Raw genomic sequence first — 22,542 nt, 5'->3', positions numbered from 1 at the left:
TCAAAGGGCACGGGGGCATCGAGGTTGTGGAGCCAGGGGTGGCCTCAGCTCTGTGACACCTGCAGACCTCTTGGGCGTCTCTGTGGCTTGGAAGAGCTCTCTTCTTGAGCTCTTAAAAGGAAAAGGGCTGAAAATTTGGGTAATAATACATCCATTGTGGCAATCTTGGGAGTGTCTGCCAGGTGTAGCTGGTGTTGTGGGACTTTGCTCTGATGACCTGAAGAAACTTAGAGGTTTTCTAGGGAAATGAGTTCAGGGTAGTCATGCTGTTCTGTGACGTGGGTTTTGTCCTGGTTTTAGCCTTTTTTAGCAAGCTGGACATCCCAGAAATAGAGAGGATATTGCAGGTTCTGTGAAAAAAGGCACCTGCTCAGGGAAAGATTAGTTCCCCGCTGTGGGAAAAGCTGCTCTGAAGCACACCCTTCCTCCGAAGTCCTGGGCAGAGGCAGGAGGCGGCCCCAGGGCTGGTGAAGCCTCCTTGGTTCCTGTGCTTCTGGGATGACTTCAGGGTCACACTGAGAGCCTGGAGGGGCTTGGCTGCCTTTCGGGCTGGGTGTCTTCGAGGTACAGACCTAGAAGTTACCTACAGAAGTTACCTAGAAGTAGCCTACAGGTTAGCAGCTGCCAAAATAGGGGTGCCCCTGGACTGCAGGCCTCAAATGGCCCGGTGTATCCTGAGCGTGGGGACAACAGGCTCGCTTGGGATGATCTGCGGCCTGGTTAACGTGGTGGCAGCTCGGTTTGTTCACCCCAAGGTGTTCAGGACCCTCTGGCCTCGCTCTCTTCCCTGCAGCACGCTGCTGCTTGACCAGAGGTGGGCTTTATGGTCCCTTCCGACCCGAGCCGTCCTGTGATTCTATGATATTTCTGTAAAATCCCTGGTGTAGCTTCGATTTACACTCCTGTATGAGTGTTCCTTGCTGATAAAGCTTGTTTTGCTGGCTGAGTTGGTGTAGGCTGCGCTGATAAAAGATTGTTGCTGCTGCAGATTGCATGTGTGCTGGCTCTGCTGAGATGGCTCACCTGGAGCTCCTCAAGGGTAGATTAGACGTAAATTACGGAAAAATGCGATTGTGATGTTAATGTAATGCCATGAAGATCGAACCCTTGTGTCCTTTTGATGGGCCTAATACCTGATTTTTCAAGGTTAACAGTTTTTATAGCTCTTCTGATAAATTTCTGAGCTGTTGTTCGACCTCAACCAGGAAAGTGCTTTCTAGGAGCCTGCTGTGGTGCACCCAAAGGTCCACTTCCCCTCTGTGTCATGGAGTTTGTTCCGCCTTGCTTACCTCAGATTTCTTCTGTAAAGAGCAAAAGATCCTTTAGGGCTCCCCAAAAGCTCACTTTGCAGAACACGGGAGGCCGTGAGGCGCAGGACAGGCCTTCCCTCCGACAGAAGGTGCTCCCTGAGGAGGAGCTGGCTCCTCACCCACTAAAACCAGGGGAGCTGGGCACCACCGGCCTCACCTCAGTGTCCCGGCTTTGTACCTCCAGCCACGGCCGTCCCCAAGATTTTGGGAGGGCAGGAAGGCTCTGGAGGTGAGGTACGGGTGCCCCTCCAGGCTGCAGCACAGCGCGGGAGGCAGCTGGGGGCAGGAGGAGGGCAGAGGAATGCGGAGGCCGTCTCCAAGTGCCTCGGCCCATCAGGAACTTGGCCTCAATTTTCTTTCCCTCCCTTCTCTCCTCTCCTCTCCGAGTGCTTCCCTGGGTTGCACTGGGGGCAGAGACGGTCTCCCCCAGCACCTGATCCCATACTCCTTAGAGAGCCTGTACAAATTATTTGCTGTTTTGGATCCACTGCCCTAGGAGGGAACAGGAGGCGGCTGTGGGGTGGCAGAAGGGGTAAACTCTGCCTGCCTGAGGGCTCCTCGGTGCTGTGGGATCCAGCCGGGGCTGCCCCTTTTAACAGGTGCCTCACGTGCTGCGGGATGCCCGGGGAAGGTGGCATCGCCTGTGCCTGTCCCCGGGGCAGGAGGGAGCTCTGTGGGGGCTGCCTGCAGAAGGCTTGGGGCCGAGCAAGGCTCCTTCTGAGGAGGAAGCTGGGGCAGTGACGTGTTTGCAAACCCCATTTCTTGCGCCTGTCCCCGCAGGTTGCAGCCCGTGGCCCAGGTGTGGCTGCGGGCTTGTGTGCTGGGCGTTTATAGCGCCTCTATTGCTTCAGAAGATAAGGGCACATTAATACTTTATTGCCCCCCTTCTCCATTTGAGGCACCGTCTGGAGCCGCGGCTCTTGCTCCTTTTGCACCCCCGACCCCAGTGACCCCGGGAGCTCCTTCCCCAGGGCAGCGCCGAGCGGCTCCGCTGGGCACGGGCTCAGTCCCCGGGCCGTGGGGAGGGGGCACGGCCCGTGCCTGGAAATCGCCGCGGTCCCTGCCCACGAGCATCTTCCTCGGGGAGAAGGGGAGAAAGCGTGACTCACGCTGTTATCGGGAGTGTGTTAGCCCCGCGGGTACACACGGTTTCACTGGCGCAAGGTTAGTGGTGACGTCTCAGTGGGGAACCCGGTGCCCTCCTCGCCGGGGCTTAATCTAAATTGTTTTATGAGGGGCTGGCAGGTGAACTGAAACCCCCGGGGGGCAGGGGTTATCGCGCCTCTGGCAGTGGGATGCAGGATACGACGGGCATCGGAGCTGGCACGGGAGATAAAGGCACCCGTTCCTCCGCCACGGGCTGCCTGCACCCTGCTCGCTGCCGCTGGCAGCCCCCACCCCAGACCCAAGGGCTGTGTGGGGAGGGCTCGACCCTGCCTCCCCATCCCAAACCAGCCCCTGCAGGGATCCCCTGGGCTCAGAACCCGCCTGCGAGCCCCCGCTGTGTTTTATTTCTTGTCTCCTGTAAGACCCAGAGCAAGGGATGGGGCTCCCTGTGCGTGACAGACACCGGGCAGGCCAGCACAGCCCCGCCGCAGCCCACCCTGCCAGGTGAGGTACTGGGGGGCTCCTGGCCCCCTGGTGCCGGAGGAAAGCTCAGTCACAGCCTAGCTAGAAACACAGATTTATTGCGACATCGTTTTGAAATCAACACTGCGCCCAGACCCGCCTCCCGCAGTGATTCAGGGCCCTGGGGGTGCCCGGATCCCCCCACAACCCCTCCGTGGCAGCGGGTGAGCTCTGGGAGGGGCACAGAGTCACTGTCCCACGGGGGCAGCTCCTGCAGGCTGGCGGCACCACGGTGGGAACAGAAGCCAGGTTCAGGGTCCTTCACCGTCAGCCGGGGTTTCTGAGCAGTCAAAGTGACCAGAGTCAAAACCTGACCAGGCTGAGCAGAGGGAGTGCCCCCGCGTCCTCTCCTCTCTCTGCCTTCCCTTGCTGCCAGCCCAGGCGTTTGGGGGAGCTGGGAGAGGAGCCAGGCAGGGGCCCCGCCGCCGCTACACGTATCCCGTCAGGTTGTAGGAGTTGAACTCGCTCTTGGGTTTGTGTGTCGGGCTGACGGAGGGCTGGGGGCTCTTGCTTGCCAGCAGCCGGGACGGGTAGGCGTTGGAGTAGGCGACCGGCGAGTCCCGCGACGGGCAGGAGGCGCAGAGGATGAAGCCACCGATGAGGGTGAACAAGGAGGAGATGATGCCCAAGTACAGAGCCTCCCCCATCTCGTACTTGGTGCTGTCGGGGAGGATGGGGTTGTAGAAGTCCCGCAGCACCACGTGGATGTTCCACACCAGCGGGATGAAGCAGAGCAGCCCCCCGAGGACGAAGGCCACGCCACCCACCACTGCCACGCGGTCCTTGCCCGGCGAGCCCTGGCCGAAGACGGTGCACCTCATGCCGGCCACGGCCAGCAGGCAGGCGAGGGAGGAGACAGCGCAGGAGCTCACCATCAGGGCCTGGGCCGCCTGCACGTCGGAGGGCAGGTTGAGCATGGAGCTGTAGATGTCGCACTGCGTGATGCCCGTGCTGTACGTGGCGCACTCCATCCACAGCCCCTTGGTGAAGCTCACGGCCGTCACGATGCTGGAGCCGATGTAGGAGCTGATCTTCCAGCTGGGCAGCAGCGTGGTCGTCAGCGTGCCCACGTAGCCCAGGAAGGCGATGGTGTAGCCGGCCAGCTGGAGCCCCATGGACACCATGGTGGGGCCGGGCGTCACCTGTCCTCCTCCCGTGCGCTTACCTTGCCATGGCCCCGCTGGCGGCTCCTCTCTCCAGGCCGAGCCTTCGCCCCACTCCCCTGGGCGCCAGTTTTGTGCGGGCCCTGCGTGTGGGTGGGAGCAAGGGGGGAGGAGAGGTTACCTGCAAGAGTGGAGAGCAATCCCTCCCCGATTAACGATTGACCCGAGCCCGTGGAGCCGCGCCAAGCACCCTTTCACCTCTGTTATCTTCCCAGGCAAGCTTCAGAGGCAGGCAGAGCAGCGCTGCCCGGGCAGGACGCCAAAGCTCTCCCTGCTGCCGCGGCCGTGGGCAGGGATGGGGAGCCCGCCCGGCCCCGCGGGGCCATCTCCCACGGGACCAGGAGGTGCAAGGGCAGGGAGAGCAGCGTCTCCTGGTGCAAGCCTCCCCCCCTGCCTCTTCCTCCCCCCCCCCCCGTGTTGTATGGGATGGAAATATTTCTTCGCTGCTACGCGTGCCTCAAGCTGCTTTTGCAGGCTCAGCTAATCCTTATCTTCCGCTGTCCGGAGGGAAAAAGCCAAAAAGCTGCAGCTGCGTGCTGTGTGTTTGGGACCTGCCGGTGGAGATCTGGGTGGTGACCCCCCGAGGCTTCCCCACCAGAGGCAGGGGGTTGCTCCTGTGCCATCGGGGCTCACTTAAAGCTCCTGCTGCTGCCTGCCCGCCCTGCGCTCCAGCGGGGCTGGGACAAGAAGATGCGCTCTCGAGGCTGAACTTTGGCTGCCAGCTCTTCCATGGCACGGTGACAGGGAGGAACGGCAGGTGCCGGTGACACCTGTGTCCCCAGGAGAGCCCAGAGACCCGTGGAGGACAGAAACACACCGGGCACAGCGGGGTGACCCGTCCTGCCGTGGGGTGCAGCCCCTGCTCCCCACAGGGGTGCTGGTGCCATGGTGGGAGTTTCCCCTCCCCACCTTGGAGCGGGCAGCAGGGTTTTGGCAGGCGCAGGTTTGTTTTCCCTTCACCTTGTTTCAAAATTCCCCCTGGTGCGGTTCTTGCGAAACGCCAAACCACACGGTGCCGCCCGGCCACTGGCCTCGCGCCCTGGGAAAGTTGCCGGCTGAGGGTGCAGCCCCTGCAGCACCTCCGAGGTCTGCTCCCAAAGTTCCCTCGCTCCTGTCTCCTTTCCCAGGCACTAACCAGCCCCTCTGCTCCGTCTTAGGGCTGCTGCTCCTAAATTAGCACCCCGGGACCCTCGTGGGGCTGGCAAACTGAGGCAGGCGAGGGCTTGGTACTTACGGAGGTGGCTGGGGATGCGGGGCCGAGGGAGGCTGCAGGCGAACGGGACCAGAGGGGGCTCGGTGGGGCAGGACGAGTGGCCGGGGACCCAGGGATCAGGGACCGCGAGTTGTTCGCGGCGGCTTTGCAAAATCCATCTACAAATCTCAGCCGGGATCAGAGGCTTATTGCAGATCAGAATTAAACCCTTTCGGCATCAGGAAGGATTGGGGAGCTGGGCTGCCTTGTTTGGCGTGTTTTCTATTAATTATCAGGGTTTGCCTAAGTGGCTTGGGATGCCAGGCTGCGGGGGGCTTGTGGCACAGGGGGGGAGCGAAGGGAGCAGAGCGAGGAGGAGAACCAGCTGCGGACAGAGAGCCAAATTCCTCCCTCGCCCTGTGGGCTCCCGGGAACCTTCACCTTTAGTGGCGATGCCCGGCTGGCAGGGGACACATCGGGGTTGTCGCTGCCTGTGGGGCTCAGCAGCCCCTGGGAGCTGCTGTGGGGCAGTGCAGCGGGCAGGAGGCGAGGTGTCCCGTGGCACCCCGGCACCCCCAGCGACGGGTGCCTGCTGGTTTCATCTTGTGCCCAGGTCTGATCCGTGCTGGGCTGCGTGCCCGCTGCTGGCAGGTTGAACTCCCCGGCCCTGCTCGTGCTCCGCGGGGTTTGTTATCACAAGGCTCCTGGCCCAAATGAGGAGCAAATGGGACGGTAATGAGGGCTGCGCTCGCGCCGTGCCCCCTCCCGCTCCCCGGCTGCCGCAGATGGAGAAGGGCAGGGGGGGCCCCCGGTGACAAATTGCACTCGGAGCCCGGCCAGGTCCGGCCAGTGTTTGGACACTGGCAGAGCTACAGCAGGGACCATTTGCTATTTTCTTTCCTTGTCCCAAACTGAAACTCTCCCAGGACCAGGAGGTGACCTGTCCGCCAGCAGCACCTTGCCTCGAGTGCCCGGACAGGGGCGTTACAGGGGGTCAGGGCATGTAGCGGTGCCAGGGGGGTACAAACCTGGGCAGGACTGTGTCACCCCCTGCCTTCTGTCTTCCCCCCGTCCTCTCCTGAGCATCCTTTCACCCTGGTTGCTCTGTGCTCAGCCCATCACGCTGCCCCCACCATGCCCATCGCACGCCACCGTGATGCCCCAGCACTCCTGAGCCCTTCCCAAATCCCCTCTCCCTTATGCAAACGGCTACAAGGAGCACTTAATCATCCTCCTTAATTGTCTCTGCCCTCCTCCGCTGCCCCCCTGGTGCCCCTGGTGATTTTCTCACAAACGGTGTCTAACTTTTCCCTTCTGTGTTTTGCTTTTCCACCGGAGCTCCCAGCACCCCGCTCCCAGTCCCCCCCAGCCCTCTGTTTACACAACTGGGACAAATTTCACACCCGTACTGCTGCCCCCAGCCCCGCGCTCCCCTGCCCTGAAGAATTTGCGAGTCCCTGGCCGGGGCAGGGCTATAAAAGCATCCTTGCCAAGGGCTCGCAGCCTTGGAGGGGACACGCTGCTGCCCATATGGAAGCTGCTGCCTGCTGCCTGCCTCCCCGCTGCCTGCCGGTGCCCCGGGATGGTGCTCACCCAGCCCCGGGGCTGGAGCAGAGGGGAAGGTACCTTGGGTGCTGCCTGCCTGGGTCGGGGCGGGTGGGCTCTGGCTGGGTTTGGGTGAAGGCTGCGCTGCTCCTGGCTCGGCTGGGGACCCCGGCACTGGGGGTGCAGAGCCACTGTGACCAAGCTGCTGTCCTCACCCAGGCCCCTGCCTCTCTGGAGACCGTGGCTGCCCCGAGAGGAGGAGGAGGTGACCGGGCGGCAGAGGGAACGGACGGACACTGTGAGTGCTGGGCTCCCTGCTGGGGCTCCCCTTTTCCCAGAAAAAAAGGCAGAAAAGCAGCCTGATGGCCCCGCACTCCTTCACCCCTATGTCCCTTCACCCTGACATCCCTTCTGCCCCCAGCCAGAGCTAGCTGGAGCCTGTGTGGGGGTGGCTGTGTGAGAAGGGGACACCCTTGGCACCCACGTCCCCCAGCACAGCACCTCTCTGGGGCACATGGCTGCTCTGTGGGGGCCTCAAAGGGACGCCTGTTCCCGGCCCGGCGGGCATTCCTCAGGGGGTTAGCGGGGCGCCTGGGCACAGCGGGGGGGATTACTCTGGCAAAAGGCCCTTGTCTGGGGTTTAGGTGCCAGCTTCCTCTGTGGGAGCGCAGGGACCTAAATCCTGGTGGAAGAGGAGTGAGGAAAAGAAGGGTTGGGAGGAGCCTGGCCCCATAGGGACTCTGCATGGGGGCTGTGAGGTGTAATCCTGCTCTGAGGGGAGAGAAATGGGAGAAATGCCCCTGCTGCCACCCCCACCATGGCAGCAGGAGCCCCGGGGGCAGCTCCCACCCCGGCTCTGTCTCCTCAGGCCCAGCCTCTGGACGTGGCAGATGTGTCGGGGGATGGCAACCCCAGCAAGGCGCTGATGCTTTTCCACCACCCGGTCAGGTACGGCCCCGCCACCATGCCCCTGCCGTGCCCGAGGGCGGCGGGCAGTGGGGGGCAGAGGCCTTCATCCATCACCCATCTCCCCCCACAGGCTGCTGTGGCCCCGGTCCAAGTCCTTCGACTATCTGTATGGCGTGGGGGAGAGCCTGCTGCGCAACTTCCCCGTGCAGGCCACGCTCTGCCTGTACGACGACTCGGGCAGCGAGGAGGAGGAGGAGGAGGAGGATGAAGAGGATGAGGATGATGAGGACCATGAGGAGGAAGAGGAGGGCGATGCTGGGGGTGCTGTGCTTGTGACTGGGGCTGGCTCCCTGCTGCCAGCAGCCGGCTCGGTGCGGCCGGTGTGAGGATGGCGTGCGTGGCGTGGGGATGGAGAGGGCGAGGCCGTGAGCGGTGTGGGGATGGAGGATGGGACGGGCGCCATGGGCACCACAGGGGCCATGAACACCACAGGAGCTGTGAGCACCACAGGGGCTGTGAACACCACAGATGGGTGGGGGCCATGACACCACAGGGGCTGTGAACACCACAGGGGCCATAAGCACCACAGGGGCAGCCCCGCTGCAGGGCCAGGCGTGAGCCCAGCGCCCCGAGCGGCCGCCCCCAGGCTCCGCGGGGGCCCGGAGCCGCCCTGTGGGTGCCCCCCCTCAAGGGCTCGCAGCCCCACCGCGGGACTACAACTCCCAGCGTCCTCAGCGGCAGCAAGCCCCGCCCCCTCGCCCCACCCACCTATGGCAGGGGCGGGAGGAGGAGGGGGGGGCGGTGCGGGCGGACGCGATTGGGCGGGGGCGGCGAGGGGGTGGGGCTTACGGCCGCATCCCTCCTGCCCGGCGGCGGCGGCGGGGCGCGGGGCCGCCATGAGGTACGGGCCGGGGGAGGGAGGAAGGGGGGGGGGGGACGCGGATCCGGGGCCGTTTCTCGGCGCCCCCCTAATTCTGTTAATTAATTCTGTTAATTCCGAGCACCCCAATAAAGCCAGGAGCTTGGCACGGTTGCAGCTTGGGCCTGGTTTACTTGGTGGGGGGGTTCCTGGCTCGCAGAGGTAGCGCCCGGCTGGCGGCTGGCACGGGGCTGGCCCGGGTTGGGCAGGGCTGGGGCTGCTGGGCTGCAGCGTGAGCTGCCACCGACTCTCCCCTTTGGTTTATTTTTTTATTTTATTTATTTATTTTTCTTCCCCTGCAGGTAGGTGGGAGCTCCCTGTAGCCGAGTGAGGCAGCATGGCAAGTAAGTGTCCCCCGCTGCAGGTGGCAGTGGTGCTGGAGGGGAGAAGGGCAGTGCTCCGCGGGCAGCTCGCAAGCAAAGGGCTGCCCGGGCTGTTTTTTTGGGGCTCGGATGCTGTGGCTGCTGTCCCTGAACGTGGTCTGAGGTCCAGCCTGCCTTGTGCCTCTCTCTGCGCAAGGTGGGAGGTGAGAGGAGGTGCAGCAGGGCTGACCTCCCCAGGAGTGCCCGCGTGCTGCAGCGTTTCTTTATTCCCATTAAGCTTGCAGCCCTCCCTGAGGCTTTTTGGTGGCCCGTGACTGGTGCCACGCTGTCCTGAAGCCCTCGTGGCCAGGGGCACTGTGGCTCTGCACTCCCAGAGCTGCTGCAGCTGCGTAGCACAGCCCTGCTGGGGCACGCTGTGTGTTGGCATCCAAAGGAGCCCGTGCCTGGCAGCTGTGGCCAGCTGGGGCTGGTGGCCGCAGGGACTGGCCTGGAGATGCTGGAGATGTGGCTGGGATCTCGGGGTCTGCTCGGGGTGTCGCCGGAGCCGGCTGTGAAGGTGGAGGCCGTGTCCAAGCTGGGCAGGAGGAGGAGGACTCCAGCATGACAGGTACGTCTCCTTTTTTTATCTGCTCTCTGCTAGGTGGGGGATGCAGCAGAGATCATCAGAAAAGTTCTGCCCTAAGCAGTGCTTCTAAAAGGCGGTTTTAACCTTGCCCTAACGAGGAGGGTACCCAGCCGGCTCCCTGCCCTGCTGCCCTTTCTCCCTCCCAGAGCTTGGGTGCTGGCTTAGCAGCACTTGCTGCCCCTGGGAGGTGTCCCGTGCGGTGGCAGTGCCCCCTGCCGAGTGGTCCCGTTTGTGCTAACCTGGAGGGCTGTCACCTGCAGGAGTGCTGCGTGGTGGTCAGCACGTTCCCAGTGTCCCAGGGCTGCAGCCGTGTGTCCTCCTGCAGGGAGCAGCTCTGGGGTTCCCCAGGGCTGTGGGTAGAGGCACGGCCCAGCCTGCCTGCCGCCAGGGGCCAGCAGTTCCTTAGGAAACCCAGCGGGGATGGCAGCGAGCTCCTGCTCCCCCTGCCTAAAGCTCCAATCTTTCCTGGGCACCGGTGCTCCCACTGGTGTGGGGAGGCTTGGAGAGGCACGAGGAGGCAGTGCAGCCCCTGCTGGGCTTTTTGTGTGGGCTGGGGAACCCAGGCTGCTTGTAGGAGTTTGCAAGGCTCCTGTTTCCTGAAGGATGTTGTTTTTCCTGCTCTGCTGTTAGCACTTTGCACGTAAAAGAGGAGGGAGCGATGACTTAGTTTCTGCTCTCCTGGCATTTCTGGGTCCCTGAGGGAGATGAGCGGTGGGAAGAGGCACATGCCTCCATGGCAGCGTGCTGTCAGCTGGGACGTTGCTCGTGATACCTGCCTGTCTGTGTGTCTGTGTTTATTTCTGTCCTAGTGGCCAGTTCAGCAGAGCAGGGAAGGGCTCAAGTGGTATCTGCGGGGATGGAGAACCTGCAAGTGAGATCTGCCGCCAAGCTCGTTGCTCCAAGGGGTGCTGAGGAAGCCAGAAAGAAGCTCAAGGAGGTGAGGCCGGACTTCTCCACGGAAAGACAGGACGTTTGCAGGACAGATACTATCTTTGTAAAATTTCTTCTATTTCTGGAGAGGCTCAAGAGAAGGCTGGCCTGCCAACCCGCTCGCTCTTCAGCCAGGACAGCGCTCCTTGACTGGGAAAGCCAAGGCAAGCTGGTCCCTGCCCTCCTGCGAGATGCCTTCTGTTCCTCTTGAAGATGCTTTTTTTGGTTGTCCTTGTTATTTAGAAAAAAAAAAAAAGGCATAATAAAGTCGATTCTGAAGGGAAAGTCTCTGACTCACATCATTCATGCTGTTCTTCATTCACACCTCAGTGGCTCAGCCCTCTGCAAGCTCTCTCACTGGAGCAGGCCATTAATAAATCACAGGGGAGAAAATGCACCTACACAGCACAACGGGAGCACGGTATCCAAGCACGGCACGGCACCGTAGTAGCTGCTTACTCTGTCCCTGCCTTGACATTTACAAATTGTCTCACAACCACCTTGCTGCCTCGTTTGAGAAGCAGGATGAAGGGAAGATGGAGCAGAAGGGAACCTGTCAATCTCTCTGGTGAAAGGCTGCTAATGAACGTTGGGTTTGATGGCTTGGTGAGCATGTGCTCTGTGGTGCCGTGCATGAGGAGAGGTTGCTCAGCCCCGTTCAGGGTGTGGCTCACGATCCCCGTGCTGTCCCTGGGTGTGCAGAACGACCTCCTAAAGCCTGAGCTTTGGGTGGGCAGGCACTGGCCCCAAGTCATTGCTTGGGTCTGGCTGTGGTGGCCAGCTCCTGGGGTTCTGCTTTGCTGAAGATCTGCTTGGCCCCTGGCCTGCCTCTTCTGAGAGGCAAAGGACTTTGGAGCAGTGCCAGGGGGCTCTGCTGCTTTGGGGTGCCCGTGTTCCTCCCCAGCTCTGCCCTCGTGGAAGGACATTCCTGGTGCTGTGTGTCTCTGGGCAGCCCCCAGGAGCTCCCCGCTGGCTGTGCCCTGTCTCAGCGGGCACCCTGAGCTGCAGCTCGGGGCTGGGTGGTGGTTGGGGTGCCTGTTCCCCCTAAATCCCGTGCTTGCAGCCCCACAGGTGGGGAAGCCCGGCTGGGCAGAGGCCAGGTGTGGGGTTGTCTCTGTTCAGCATCTGTGCCTTGTGTCTTGCAGTGTTCCTGGGGGCCAGGAATGCCCACTCGGTCCTGAAGCGCTTTCCCCGAGCCAATGGCTTCCTGGAGGAGATTCGGCAGGGCACCATCGAGCGGGAGTGCATCGAGGAGGTCTGCAGCTATGAGGAGGTCAAGGAAGTGTTCGAGAACAAGGAGAAGACGGTGAGTTTGTGCCCCCCTGCTCCTCGCTGGATGCGTGAGGTGCTTCCAGCTGGGTCCCACGTGTGGCTCGGATGGTGGCAGAGTGGCTCACAGCCCCGCTGAGGGTGCTGCGAGGCAGACAAGAAACCTCTGCCTCTTTTTGGGGCCTGGGGATGGTCAGGGGCTGCTCGTTCCCTGTGCCAGCACACAACGGTTCCTTCTCTCTTCCCGCTGCAGATGGAGTTCTGGAAGGGCTACACCAACTCCGTCTACTCTGTCAAGGACCCCGGGCACAACACAGAGCGCTCAGACGCCATGTACGTGGTGGTGCCCCTCTTGGGAGTGGCCCTGCTGATCGTCATCGCCCTCTTCATCATCTGGAGGTGCCAGCTGCAGAAGGCCACCCGCCACCGCCCTTCCTACGCCCAGAACCGCTACCTGGCCAGCCGAACGGGCCGCAGCCTCCCCAGGGTCATGGTGTACCGGGAGCGGTCGCAAAGCCAAGGAGAAAACCAGCGAGAAGCGAGCAGCCGGGGGGCTGGGGATGGCAGAGCAGGAGGCGCCCCGCAGCAGGATGGCACCCTCTGCCCGCCGGAGCATTCGGTCTCCGTCCTCTCCAGACTGTCCAGTGCCACCCCTCCGCCCTCCTATGAGGAGGTGACGGGGCAGCCAGAGAGCAGCAGCAGCAGCGAGGAGACCAGCATCTCCTACAGCGACCCACCGCCAAAATACGAAGAGATCGTGGCTGCTGCCCCCACTGCGGCCAAATAGCGGGGTTGCGCTCCCGCTGCCTCTTCCCACACTCACGCTCACTCACCCCTCACCCCTTGCCGTGCCCGGGACCCCCTCCAGGTGCCAGCTGGCATCCCCATCTCACTCGTACCGTCACTTGGTGCCATCACACAGTAGCCTTACCCTCCTTACCAAAACCAGCTGTCCCCAGGCAGGGCGAGGATGGGATGTGGGGATGGCTCCGAGGTTTACCAGCTGTCTCCTTCGCCTCGCTCCCCGCTCACAGAAGTGCTGCAGCAGCCAGGGCAGAGCAGCAGCTTGTTCCTGGCTCAACGCGGGGGTCTCCCCATGGTGCATTTGATTTCCTCACTTGCCCTCAGACGTAACATTTCCCACGATTAAAACAGCCTCACTGCCTCCCCGGGGCTCTGCTCAGCCTTACCCTGCGCGCACACCAGCTCACGGACCTGGGGCACGTGCGGTGCTGGTGTTGGAGTCGGTCCTTTCCGTGCCCGAGTCAGCAGGGCTGGTTCGTGATGTGCTGCGACCGCAATCCTCGCCGGGTCCTGTTTTGCTCCTCGGTGCTCTCGTTAGGGGCCAGGGATGCAGGAGGGGTGGTGCTGATTTCTGCCTGTCCCCCGGGTTGTGGCTGGGGAGCAAGTGCCTCCCTCGTGTGTTTGCTGCCTGGTGGGAGCGGGTAGCCCATCCCTTCCTGCGGTGCCTGCAGTGGTGATTGCTGTTGGGAGAAGGGGGAGGGAGCTGTCAGGGAGGTGATTTATGATCTCCCAGATCCCCTTGGAATTTGAGGAAGGCTCCTGGTGGTCTTGTTGGAGAGGTAAGTCACCTGGGAACCACCAAAGGTGCTCGCAGGACTTTAAGCAGTGGGGATGCTCTTTCCTCCTGGAGGTGGCCTGCCTGGTGCCTGCCCCAGAGGTGGCATGCAGGCACCAGGAGGCTGTGGACGTGCCAAACCTCCCCTCTGCCTGCCCCAAACCTCTCCGTCCCGCTCTTTGGGGCTCTTTTCCTCCAGAGCAGGTGGGGGAATTGAGACCCCACTGTCCTCCAAGCCGCTCTGGCGGGCACAGCACATGGTGGCGGTGGCTGTGGTGTGGAGGACGTGCTGGTGGGACAGGAGCAGGGCTGAACCCCGCTGTGCCTGACCCCTTGGTGGTCCTGGTGCCCAGACAGGGCACAGCCACGTGCTTTGCTGTGGGACCAGCTCGTTCCCTATTCCTAGGCAACCACTTTTGGGGTCCACACAGCGTGGCTGTCCACTGACGTCTATAATTTCCCAGTAATGTCTGACGGGCTGTGAAGGGGGCTCACCAGCCCCCCAGCACAGCCCAGAAGCTCCCAGCACTGCCACCCCGTGGGGTTTACCCCAGCACCGCTCTCCACCAGCACCGAAAGGCCGCCTGTGCCCCGCTGGGTCCCAGCGCTGTCTCGCAGCAGGTCCCTCAGCCCAGTGTGGCTGATTTTGGGGCAGGACACACGCCCACGGGGGCTGTGGCTGCCGGCACCTCGTCCCTTCCCCAGCCTTCACGCTGCCTTTTGGCCGTGGTGTGTGTGGGGGCTGCAGGAGGACCTGGCACGAGCGCCAGGGTCAGAGCTGGAAAAGACCAGAGGGAGACAGAGGGGAGCTCTGGGATCCTCTGTCTTTGATGTGTGGTCATTCTCCTTGCGGTTTGTATTCTGTAAAACTTGGTATATTTCTGTGCAAAAAGGTTATTTATTAAAAAACCCTCACTGTCCGAGTGGCACGGGGTGATTTATTTTCCCCAAACGGGGACGGGGGTGATGCGGGGCGATGGAGGCGGCTGTGGGGTGGTGGCACCGAGGTCCCCCAAACAAGTCCTCTGTGGGGTGGAGATTGGGGTGTGCAGCTGTGGGGCTGGGAACGGCACCCCACATCGGGCAGGGGGAGCTGGAGGCCGTCCTGTGGGATGTGCAGAGGGATTTCCCAAAGGCCAGGAGGGGATTCGGGCACAGGGCTCGTCACTGCGTTCCTCTGCGCACTCCCAACCCTCTGAGATAATCCCCTTTAAATAGCAAGCCTAGGGCGGCCTGGGATTTATTTTAAGCCCTTTCAAAACTGGATTTGGATGGCCAGGCCTTGCTCTCCGTCCCCACTCAGCAGCGTTGAAGCCCACCGCTCATCCCAAACTGATATTTTCATCGCCACAGCCTGCGCTGAGGCAGAAGGGCTCTGCTCAGGCACAACTCAGGGCCGGGCAGCCGCAGCCTCTGCGGCTTCCCCGCAGAAACTGGGGGGCTGTGGGGACCTTCTGGGGCTGGGTTGGGGTCCCACAGCAGCAGGGTGCCCGGGGGTCGTGGCTGTCGCCTGTCGCCTGTCGCCTGTGGCGGGGAAGCAGCGCCCGGCGGCGGCTTTAAGCGAGCCCCGGCAGGCTGCCAAGGGGCAGGGCCGCGTCCCGCCTCCCTCCGGCCGGCCGGGCAGGAAGAGCTGCTGCTTCCAGGTTGGGAAATGGCTGAAAGGGCTAAAAAATAAAAGAATAAATCCTAAAAGCGGCCCCCCGGCTCCGCCCCGAGCTGCCCCCGGCACCCAGCGGGGCGGGCAGGGAGGGGGGGGGGGCGGCCTCCACAGCCTCTCCGCCGGGCAAGGAAGGGGAATTGAGGCCGGGAAGGGGAACCCGGCCCCTTAAGCGCTTTATTCGGGCGGATTTTGACAGCTTTTATTTATTTTTTTCTGGCCCTAGTGGCTTAGACACTCAGAGCCTTCCCCTCCCTGCAGCAGCTGGCAGGGGGCTGGGTGCCCCACGCAGTTTTCCCCTGTGGGGTCGGTGCCTTTAGGGGCAGCCCCAGGATTAAATCCCCCCTCCCACCGGACTGGGGGCTGTGTGAGGACAGTTTAGTCCTCAGGTCTTCCCGTGGTAGCCTGGGATTTCATCGCCAAAGCACGTGGTTTGTTTTTAGAAAATCTCGTTTTTCCTCTAAAGTGTGTGAACGCAACAGTGTGTTCCCAAAAACCTTTACTTCTGGGTGGAAAGCCCACGGGAGCTGCCTTTATCGCTGTTTCTGCCCATGTTTAGCTGCCTTACAATGATTGTTACAGAGCCTTGTCCCCATGCAGGTGCCGGTTTTGAAGACCTGCTGCTTTCTCTCTCCCCTTTCTCCTTTCTTTAACCCCAGGCCCCTCCAGTTCATCCCGCGTGGCCGTGGGCAGGTGCTGGCAGCGAGCTGAGGAAAACCAAGAAGATGTGGCCGCTCTGGGGACTGGACCGAGCCCGCTGTGACCTGCTCTTCACTGAAGCCATCAATCAGAGGATGCAGGTCCCCAACAGGCTGAAGGTGGCGGGCAGCTACAGCCCTGTGGACGAGGAGCCCGCAGCCGAGGATCTGCCTCCTTCCTTTCGGATGCACATCCCTGAGAGGATCTCTCTTGCAGGTAATGTCCCTTTTTATTTTTATTTTTTGGGGTGGCTGAAGTTTGGTGAGGCTCTTTAATATTCTAGGGGTAGGATTGTTTTATAAAGCCCTCCCTCCACATCTCTTACAGCTCCCTCTTGGTCTTTGGTGGACTCCCTGCTTTGAGATGCAGAGATATATGGCCCTGCTTTGAAGAGCATTTCCCCAGACTTGCTTTCCTGGAGCGGTGTGTTCATTTGCTTTTCAGTCCTCACCTCTCCAGGCTGTCCCACTACTCGTATCTGTGGGATGTGGCTTTTGATATATATCTGCTAACTCTGCACAGTGATTTTGCTCTCCAACACGGGAGGATCCCTCCTCCCTCCTGCCCTGAGGACGATGGGGCACGTTCAGGTTTGTTTAGTGCTTCCCTCTCTCCTCTCTGTAGAAATATCCGATGCCGGCCTGAGGCCTGTCCTGCTGGAGCAGCAAAGGAAGGTCCCCTCTGTTGTGTGGCACGCGTCCGCAGACTCCTCAGCCCAGCTCTCCGCTCCAGGGGAGATCCCTTTTCAGCACGTAGCAGCCAGACCGAGCTCGCAGAAGCGCAGACGACTGGTACTGTACCGAGAGCACCGGGCTTGCCTGTGCTGGTGGTGGGGGGCATCCCAGCGGTTGTTTTGCTCTAGAGGTCTGTTACCAGCCTAAGCCAGAGCCATTTTCCAGTGTGCTACCTCCTCCCCACAGAGGGTGCTAGCTGCAAGGGTATGGTGGGACCTGTACCTATACCATAATCAGTATACAATCCCACACTGGGTCATCAATTCAGCCAGATCTACTGCATTTTATGAGCAGGAGTTGGGCTGAAGTAGATGCAGTCCCCTGCAACCTCCTTCTGGTACTTTTGAAATCCCTTTTCAATCACTGTTTCTCCTGGATGAAGTGTAAGATGGAGCTGTTTCATCGCAGCAGCATAAAGGATTGTGGGGTTGGAGTTGAAAGCAGATTTTAACCTAGTGGGAAACTAATTCAAAGAGATGCCTCTACTGTGAGTAGAGGGAGGCTTGTTTTGAATGCTAGAGCTGCTGCTCTGCCTTCTCAAGTGCTTTCACCTCCCTAAAATTCAGGAGCCAATCCTGGATGTATCACCTTCAGGTCTTTCTCTCCAGAATACACCTTCCTTGCTGACCCTGTCCTGCTCAGGGCACATCTTCCCATCTGCTCCAGCATCATCTAGCCGGGCTGGGGCTTGTGCAGTGCCACTGAGCATTTCCCTCGTGCTGACGGGGTTCTCACCCTGCAGACTGCCTGGGGTGTGGGGCTGGGCTTCCCCTGTGCAGGCTCTGCCCTAACGCAGCTGTGTTTGATGCCAGCAGGGCCACAGCAGCAGCAGATCACGGCGGGAGAGGATTCCGAGTGACTACACCCAGCTGGCCTTGCACAGCCCGGGCCCGCGCCACGAGCGGTGAGCACGAACCCAGAGCAGTTTGGGGAGGGCAGGGGCAGCGTCTCCTGGGTTTGGGGTGCTTCGATGTTCCCTGTTGGTGCCCTGAGGTGTGGCGGATCCATATCAGGGCCGGTCCCGCTCTTGGATGAAACTGATTAAGAGGAAAGTGGTTTCTGGTGTTGGCACGGAGGGATTCGTGCCAGGCAGCATTGGAAGGCAGCTGTGCTGGTCCCTGGGGTGATGTGCTGCCCTCTGAGACACGCGGGGCAGCGTGTCCCCACTTGCAGCTTGGAGCAGTGCTGTTGGTCCTTGCCTGGCCATTGGGCCACCAGGACGGTGCTGACCCTTCTTTGGCTGGTCCCAGTCTCTCCAGCTCTTCCCATCTTCCTCCCAGTGCTTTCTGTCATGTTCTCCTGCTCCAGCACTGGTGCCAGGGCTTGATTTAGTTTCTACATGGGCTGTTGAAACTTGCAGTGCCTTACAGCCTGGGTGGGCTAAGAGCACTTTTGTTTTTCAGCTCTTTGAGCACACCCTGTGAGCAGGAAAGTGTTTAAGTTGGTCCTTTCCTCGTGAGTCTTGGGCTCTGGATTTAGTGGAGAAAATTCTTTAGCTTAATCCAGGGCAGAGCCATCAAGAAATCAAGGGCTGTCCAGGAGACGTGATGGTGATGCTGCTTCTCGTGCAGCCGTGGTTGGTTTTGGAGGAGTCCAGAGACTGCCTCTGTGCCTGGGCTGCTGGAGGGGCTTCTCCCTCCTGGTGATATGGAAGTCTGGCTGCCGATGGCATTGCCCTGAGATGCTTGGAGCTGCCACGGGGACAAAGGGCCCTGGCACCCTTTGGTTTTGCTGTTGGAAGCCAGGCAGTAACCGGCGTGGTTTTTGTGCACCCCAGGCCAGACGTGTGCCCCCTGCCCGCTCGCAGCGCCCCGCTCCCCCTCTTCGCCGAGACAGGCAGAATCTACTCCGTGCAGAACATCTTCCAGACCATGTACCTCCTGGGCCAGGTGCTCTTCCACCGTGTCCAGGGCTCCCTGCAAGACCCGACGCCACCCAGGTGACTTGGGCTCATCCCGAGCCACCTCCCAGCTGCTCTGCCCAGACCTTCCTTTGCCTGGCAGAGGCAGCAGCCAGGCCTGAGCTTTGTAACCCTCATGGGAGCCACACGGACAGGATGCTCCTGCACGCCTGCCCTGGTCTCTTCTCCTCGCCTATTCTTTCAGCTTTGGGTGCCTGGTGTGGTTGGGCTGGGTGCACCCCGCTAACCCAGCTGGGCTCGCACCTCCTGCTTGGCTTAAAACCATTCCTCTGGTTGCCCCGAGTGACCTAACATCACCCGTGACACTGCTGGGTCTCAGCTGCTCTGCGGTGCTACTTTTTCGGCATGCTTGACGAGGAGAAGTGTGGGAAGGGAATCGAAATCCAGGACAAATGGCCCAATCCAGACACTCTCCTGCAGACTCTCAGCGCCAGTGGCTGTGTCTAGGTTAAAATAACCTTTTCTGTGAATTGTCTGCACCAAGGTCCCCAGCCCGTAGGATCTCCCGGGGGGCAGCACGCCTGCCTACTCGCTGGAGCAGGTCTGCAGTGACCTCGATGTCTCTGGACGTGCTGTGAGGCTGCTGAGCACCCAGCAGTCCGGAGGGATGGCTGAGTACTTCTAACTCTCCTTGAGCAAAACCTCCAGGCAGACAGGGAGGAGAGGGAGCATCCATCATCCGCGCCACTCCGGCACATCGTTCCTTCCCTCCCCAGCTGGAGCAGAGCTGCAGGCACTGCCAGGGGACAGCCAGCACACACTGAAAAGCAGGGACATCTTCAAATGTGGCCTTTTAAATAAAGTCTGGCCATGCTATCTGGTCTGGGTAGTGGCCACAGAGCGCCTTCTCCCTCCTCCTGTCAGCTATGGAGGAGTTTTAGCTGTGGTACCACGGCAGGAGGTAACTTGTGGAGGGGCTGTAACGCAGCGGGGTGAGCCCTGAGTCTCTCCCCAGCTCTCCATCTCCCTTTTGAAGCCAGGCACCGTGAAACACCTCCTCTTGGTACTTTGCATCTTTTCAAACACATACGGTGTCTCTTTCATACCCCCAACAACAGCAATAAAAAGTCACTGAGCTGACTTGTTTATCCTGAAATATGTATTAAAAAAAAACCAACAACAACTCTGGCCTTGGCTGGAGACTGGAATATTTCCACGACAGTGACCCCTTGAAGGGTATGAGTCATCGGGAGGTAATTTCTAGTCTCTACTGTAAAGGGTGGCCACCTGTGTCAACTGGGATTTTTCAATTAAAAGCTGCAGAATGTGTCCAGTTTTAATGGCTTTGTGCTGGGGGAAATCGGATTTTCTTTCTGTTATGGCTTTTGTATTATACCGTGGCTACATTATGTGGAGGCATTATCTCATAAATGTATTTTCAGGCAGATTCCTTGATCTCTGCGTGCTTTACTGTCTTCCCTTCAGTGAGATGTGTATCAGGTTGCAAACAGGAATAAATTACCCCCCTTCGTGAGGTCCCCAGAGGAGTGGTGTTTGCCACCTGGTAACCCATAACGTGTCAGCGAGTGCCTGTGGGGGATATTTGGTTTACAGACCAGCTCAGGTAACACTAGCCCACGATGGCAGCAACAGCAGACTGAACGTGGCAAGTCAGATTTTTCACCGTACACCTTTTTTATTTTGTGGCTCGGTGCTGTGGGCCCTGGAGCAAGGCTGTGTCACCGGGGTGCTCATCCGTAGCCTCTGCCAGTGCAGCTGCTTGTCCCAGGGGTGGCCCCGGTGTTCGCAGGGATGGGGAAAGTGTTGCACAGCTGGGATGCGTATTTACATTTCCAGCAAGATTTGCTACGAGGGCAGAAAGCAACACTTCTTTTTGGGGGAGGCGTGGGAGAGGGCAAATCCTCGTCTCAGCAAACACAGGACCCTTTTCTGCTCGCTGACACGTGTTCGGATAGGTACCCCCAGCTGGTGGCTGCGTCCCACCAGCTGGATCCCCACCCGCTGACGTAAATGATGCCATCCCTCCAGTTTGGCATTGGCCGTGTGGTCTGTGTCTGCCTGTCTCGCTCTAACTCTGATTTATCCAATCCTCAGTGAATTCCTCTGGCTATAGAAAATGGATGCTGGGTAAATATTGTGTTTTCTCTCTGTTGGGCCTCTAAAGAAATAGCAGCATGTGTTTCTACTCTTGGCTGCAGTAGCATGTGCTGTATGTTTTGTCGTGGTCACCCTGGGGTGCATGGTGGAGGGGTGTAAAAATGCATGATGGGGGGTGAGAGGGAATCAGGAGATGCTGTGCAAGTGCTGTTTCCTCTCTCCTGAAGCTGCATTCAGCTGGCACGGCCTGGGCATGCATGCACTGCCTGCATGGCTCGGCTCCCCGCGGCAGTGCCACGTGTGCAGGAAGATAATTGCACCTCTCGAGCAGTGTTTGCATCTCTGTTTTTCTCCCGCAGCCCCCAGGAGGCTGCCCCAGCCTTGGAGAGCTCCCTGGAGGAGGTCGGCACGGCTGAGATGGCAGCAATGAGAAAGCAGGTGAGAAAGGAGGTGGAGGGATGTGGATGTTTTCTGGGAAAGCCCCAAGAGGGTGGATGAGGGCGCTCCAGGGATCTGTTGCTCAGGCTCGATTTGCTGGCGTTGCCAAGCCAGCCCTGGGTGATGCTCCTCATGGAGAAGCAGGGCTGCTGATGGCCCCGCTGCTTTCCCTGCAGCTGACGAGGATCTCGGTGAGGCTGCGCGTGCTGGAGGAGCAGTGCAACGCCTGGCAGCAGAAGGAGGCCATCGTGTACTCCGTGCTGATCTCCGCCTGCCTCGTCAACACATGGCTCTGGCTGAGGAGATGACTCTCTGTGCCCCGGCCCACCGTGAGCAGGGGAAGATCCTTGCTCACCTGCTTGCAAACAGTAAAACCGTGTGTTTCTTCTGAACTTGACCTGCTTTTTGCACTGGAGGCCCTGCAGGACCTATGTCCTTCAGGCCCTGATGACAAGGTGCCACTCTTTAGCAGCAGCGGTGGGAGAAGTGAAACCCTGAAGCTGGACCTGGTGCTGCAGCAGCTGGAGATGGGTGTCGGGGGGTGGTGGGGTGAGACAAGGAGCGTAGGAGTAGGTAGGAGGGGTGGATGTGGAGGAGCTGGGTGCTCACATCCCTGCAGCCCCTGCTGTGCCATCTCCTGGGCTCTCAGCACGCTGGAGGCCGCCCAGCAGCGTGTTTGCAAATGTTCAGGTCCAAAGTGACCGCCAGCACTGCAGAGCTCTGGGCTTATCCAGAAGCTTGGCCTTTTCCCAGAGAGATTGGAATGGGAAATGTCCCTGTGGTGACTCTACACCTTGTAACAACAGCCAGGCTGTGGAAAAGTGCCCGTTTGGGCAGCAGGTAGGTGTTTGTTAGGTTGCTGGTGCCAGGGGGCAGGATCACTCCCAGGTCTGCTGCCAAGCTGCAATTTCAGCAAGGGTGCAACAAGACAGGTGAGGGGAAATCTCAGCCCAGATGCCCTTTAGCTAAAAACAAGTGCTGTTCAACAGCTCTGCTGCTCCTTGCCTTCCTTGGAGGCCAGGAACACCTGGCTTCGGGGGGGATTTGAGACTCTCGGTGGTTCATGCAGTACATCTGCTGGAGCTGTGCCTGTGTGCTTGGTCTTGGCAACAGGGCCTCTCTGTGCCACCTATAAATGATCGTAGCTGGATCTGCAGGTCACCTGCATGTCCCAGGAGCTTATTTACAGACCTGGCTGCTGAGGTGTTTCCTGCCTGCAACTGCATCAAGCATCCGTGACCATAAATCTGGCAGGTGGACGCTCACTGATAAATAGGTGCCCCACAAGTAATTGCAGGTCTGAACCTGTGGCTGGTGTCTGGGCTGAGGAGAGCGCTGGGATTTACTGGTGCTGAGCTGGTTCCTGTGGCTTGCAGCTCAGGGATGTGGTCAGGCTGGAAGTATTTGGAGGTGGTCAGACTGTAGGTGTTCCCGGAGGGTAATTATTGGTGGGCTGGAGGGGATAGAAGGTGACTGCTACATAAGGTGTATGTCCTGGTTTAAATCTGGAACCACTGACCCATAAAATGCGTATTTTAATAAACTCTGTGTGCTGGACGTGTCTCTGGTGCCATCGTGGAGCCTGATCGTGGTATCCGGCTGGGTGGGGATGGGTGAGGTTCGTTCCCTCGCCAGCAGGACT

General features: G+C 60.1%; 3 protein-coding genes and 1 non-coding gene across 9 annotated transcripts; 3 read left to right on the top strand and 1 right to left on the bottom strand.

The window, feature by feature from the left end:
• Nucleotides 1–2,982: 2,982 nt before the first annotated feature.
• On the bottom strand, nt 2,983–4,439 carry CLDN2 (claudin 2). Its single transcript, XM_021271062.4, has 2 exons — nt 4,301–4,439; nt 2,983–4,185 (listed from the first exon to the last, which is right to left on the bottom strand). The coding sequence occupies exon 2, from the start codon at nt 4,061–4,063 to the stop codon at nt 3,368–3,370; it is 696 nt and encodes a 231-aa protein (XP_021126737.1). The 5' UTR covers nt 4,064–4,185; nt 4,301–4,439; the 3' UTR covers nt 2,983–3,367.
• Nucleotides 4,440–4,646: 207 nt separating this feature from the next.
• On the top strand, nt 4,647–8,006 carry LOC101801887 (uncharacterized). The gene is made up of 3 exons (XR_011811633.1): nt 4,647–5,045; nt 7,059–7,137; nt 7,708–8,006. It is a non-coding gene; the product is annotated as an uncharacterized protein (transcript).
• A 537-nt stretch (nt 8,007–8,543) lies between these two features.
• On the top strand, nt 8,544–14,313 carry PRRG3 (proline rich and Gla domain 3). The gene is made up of 4 exons (XM_027465023.3): nt 8,544–8,649; nt 8,970–9,011; nt 11,691–11,851; nt 12,068–14,313. Exons 2-4 carry the CDS (start codon nt 9,005–9,007, stop codon nt 12,599–12,601), a joined length of 702 nt encoding a protein of 233 aa, XP_027320824.1. The 5' UTR covers nt 8,544–8,649; nt 8,970–9,004; the 3' UTR covers nt 12,602–14,313.
• A 336-nt stretch (nt 14,314–14,649) lies between these two features.
• LOC101800284 (mitochondrial fission factor homolog B) lies at nt 14,650–22,457 on the top strand. 6 transcript variants are annotated; one of them, XM_027465019.2, is made up of 7 exons: nt 14,650–15,036; nt 15,710–15,965; nt 16,374–16,540; nt 17,299–17,387; nt 18,261–18,422; nt 20,822–20,900; nt 21,077–22,457. In XM_027465019.2, the coding sequence occupies exons 1-7, from the start codon at nt 14,665–14,667 to the stop codon at nt 21,206–21,208; spliced, it is 1,257 nt and encodes a 418-aa protein (XP_027320820.1). In that variant the 5' UTR covers nt 14,650–14,664; the 3' UTR covers nt 21,209–22,457. The 6 variants fall into 6 exon arrangements, with proteins under 6 accessions (XP_027320820.1, XP_027320819.1, XP_027320822.1 ...); XM_027465018.2 differs by having other exon boundaries at nt 17,296–17,387; XM_013097657.5 differs by lacking the exon at nt 14,650–15,036 and adding an exon at nt 15,043–15,474 and having other exon boundaries at nt 17,296–17,387.
• Nucleotides 22,458–22,542: the final 85 nt, after the last annotated feature.

Source organism: Anas platyrhynchos, chromosome 10 (genome assembly GCF_047663525.1).
Source record: "Anas platyrhynchos isolate ZD024472 breed Pekin duck chromosome 10, IASCAAS_PekinDuck_T2T, whole genome shotgun sequence".
NCBI classification, from domain to species: Eukaryota; Metazoa; Chordata; class Aves; order Anseriformes; family Anatidae; genus Anas; species Anas platyrhynchos.
This window is presented reverse-complemented; position numbering and strand designations above follow the sequence as displayed.

Bases quoted from the DNA above. Each gene is read 5' to 3' on its own strand.
- CLDN2 (XM_021271062.4), bottom strand. From the start codon at position 4,063: ATGGTGTCCATGGGGCTCCAGCTGGCCGGCTACACCATCGCCTTCCTG.
- PRRG3 (XM_027465023.3), top strand. The intron at 11,852-12,067 runs GTGAGTTTGTGC...TTCCCGCTGCAG, and splicing joins TCGAGAACAAGGAGAAGACG to ATGGAGTTCTGGAAGGGCTA.
- LOC101800284 (XM_027465018.2), top strand. From the start codon at position 14,665: ATGGCCAGGCCTTGCTCTCCGTCCCCACTCAGCAGCGTTGAAGCCCAC. The intron at 16,541-17,295 runs GTACTGTACCGA...GTTTGATGCCAG, and splicing joins CGCAGAAGCGCAGACGACTG to CAGGGCCACAGCAGCAGCAG. The intron at 20,901-21,076 runs GTGAGAAAGGAG...CTTTCCCTGCAG, and splicing joins TGGCAGCAATGAGAAAGCAG to CTGACGAGGATCTCGGTGAG.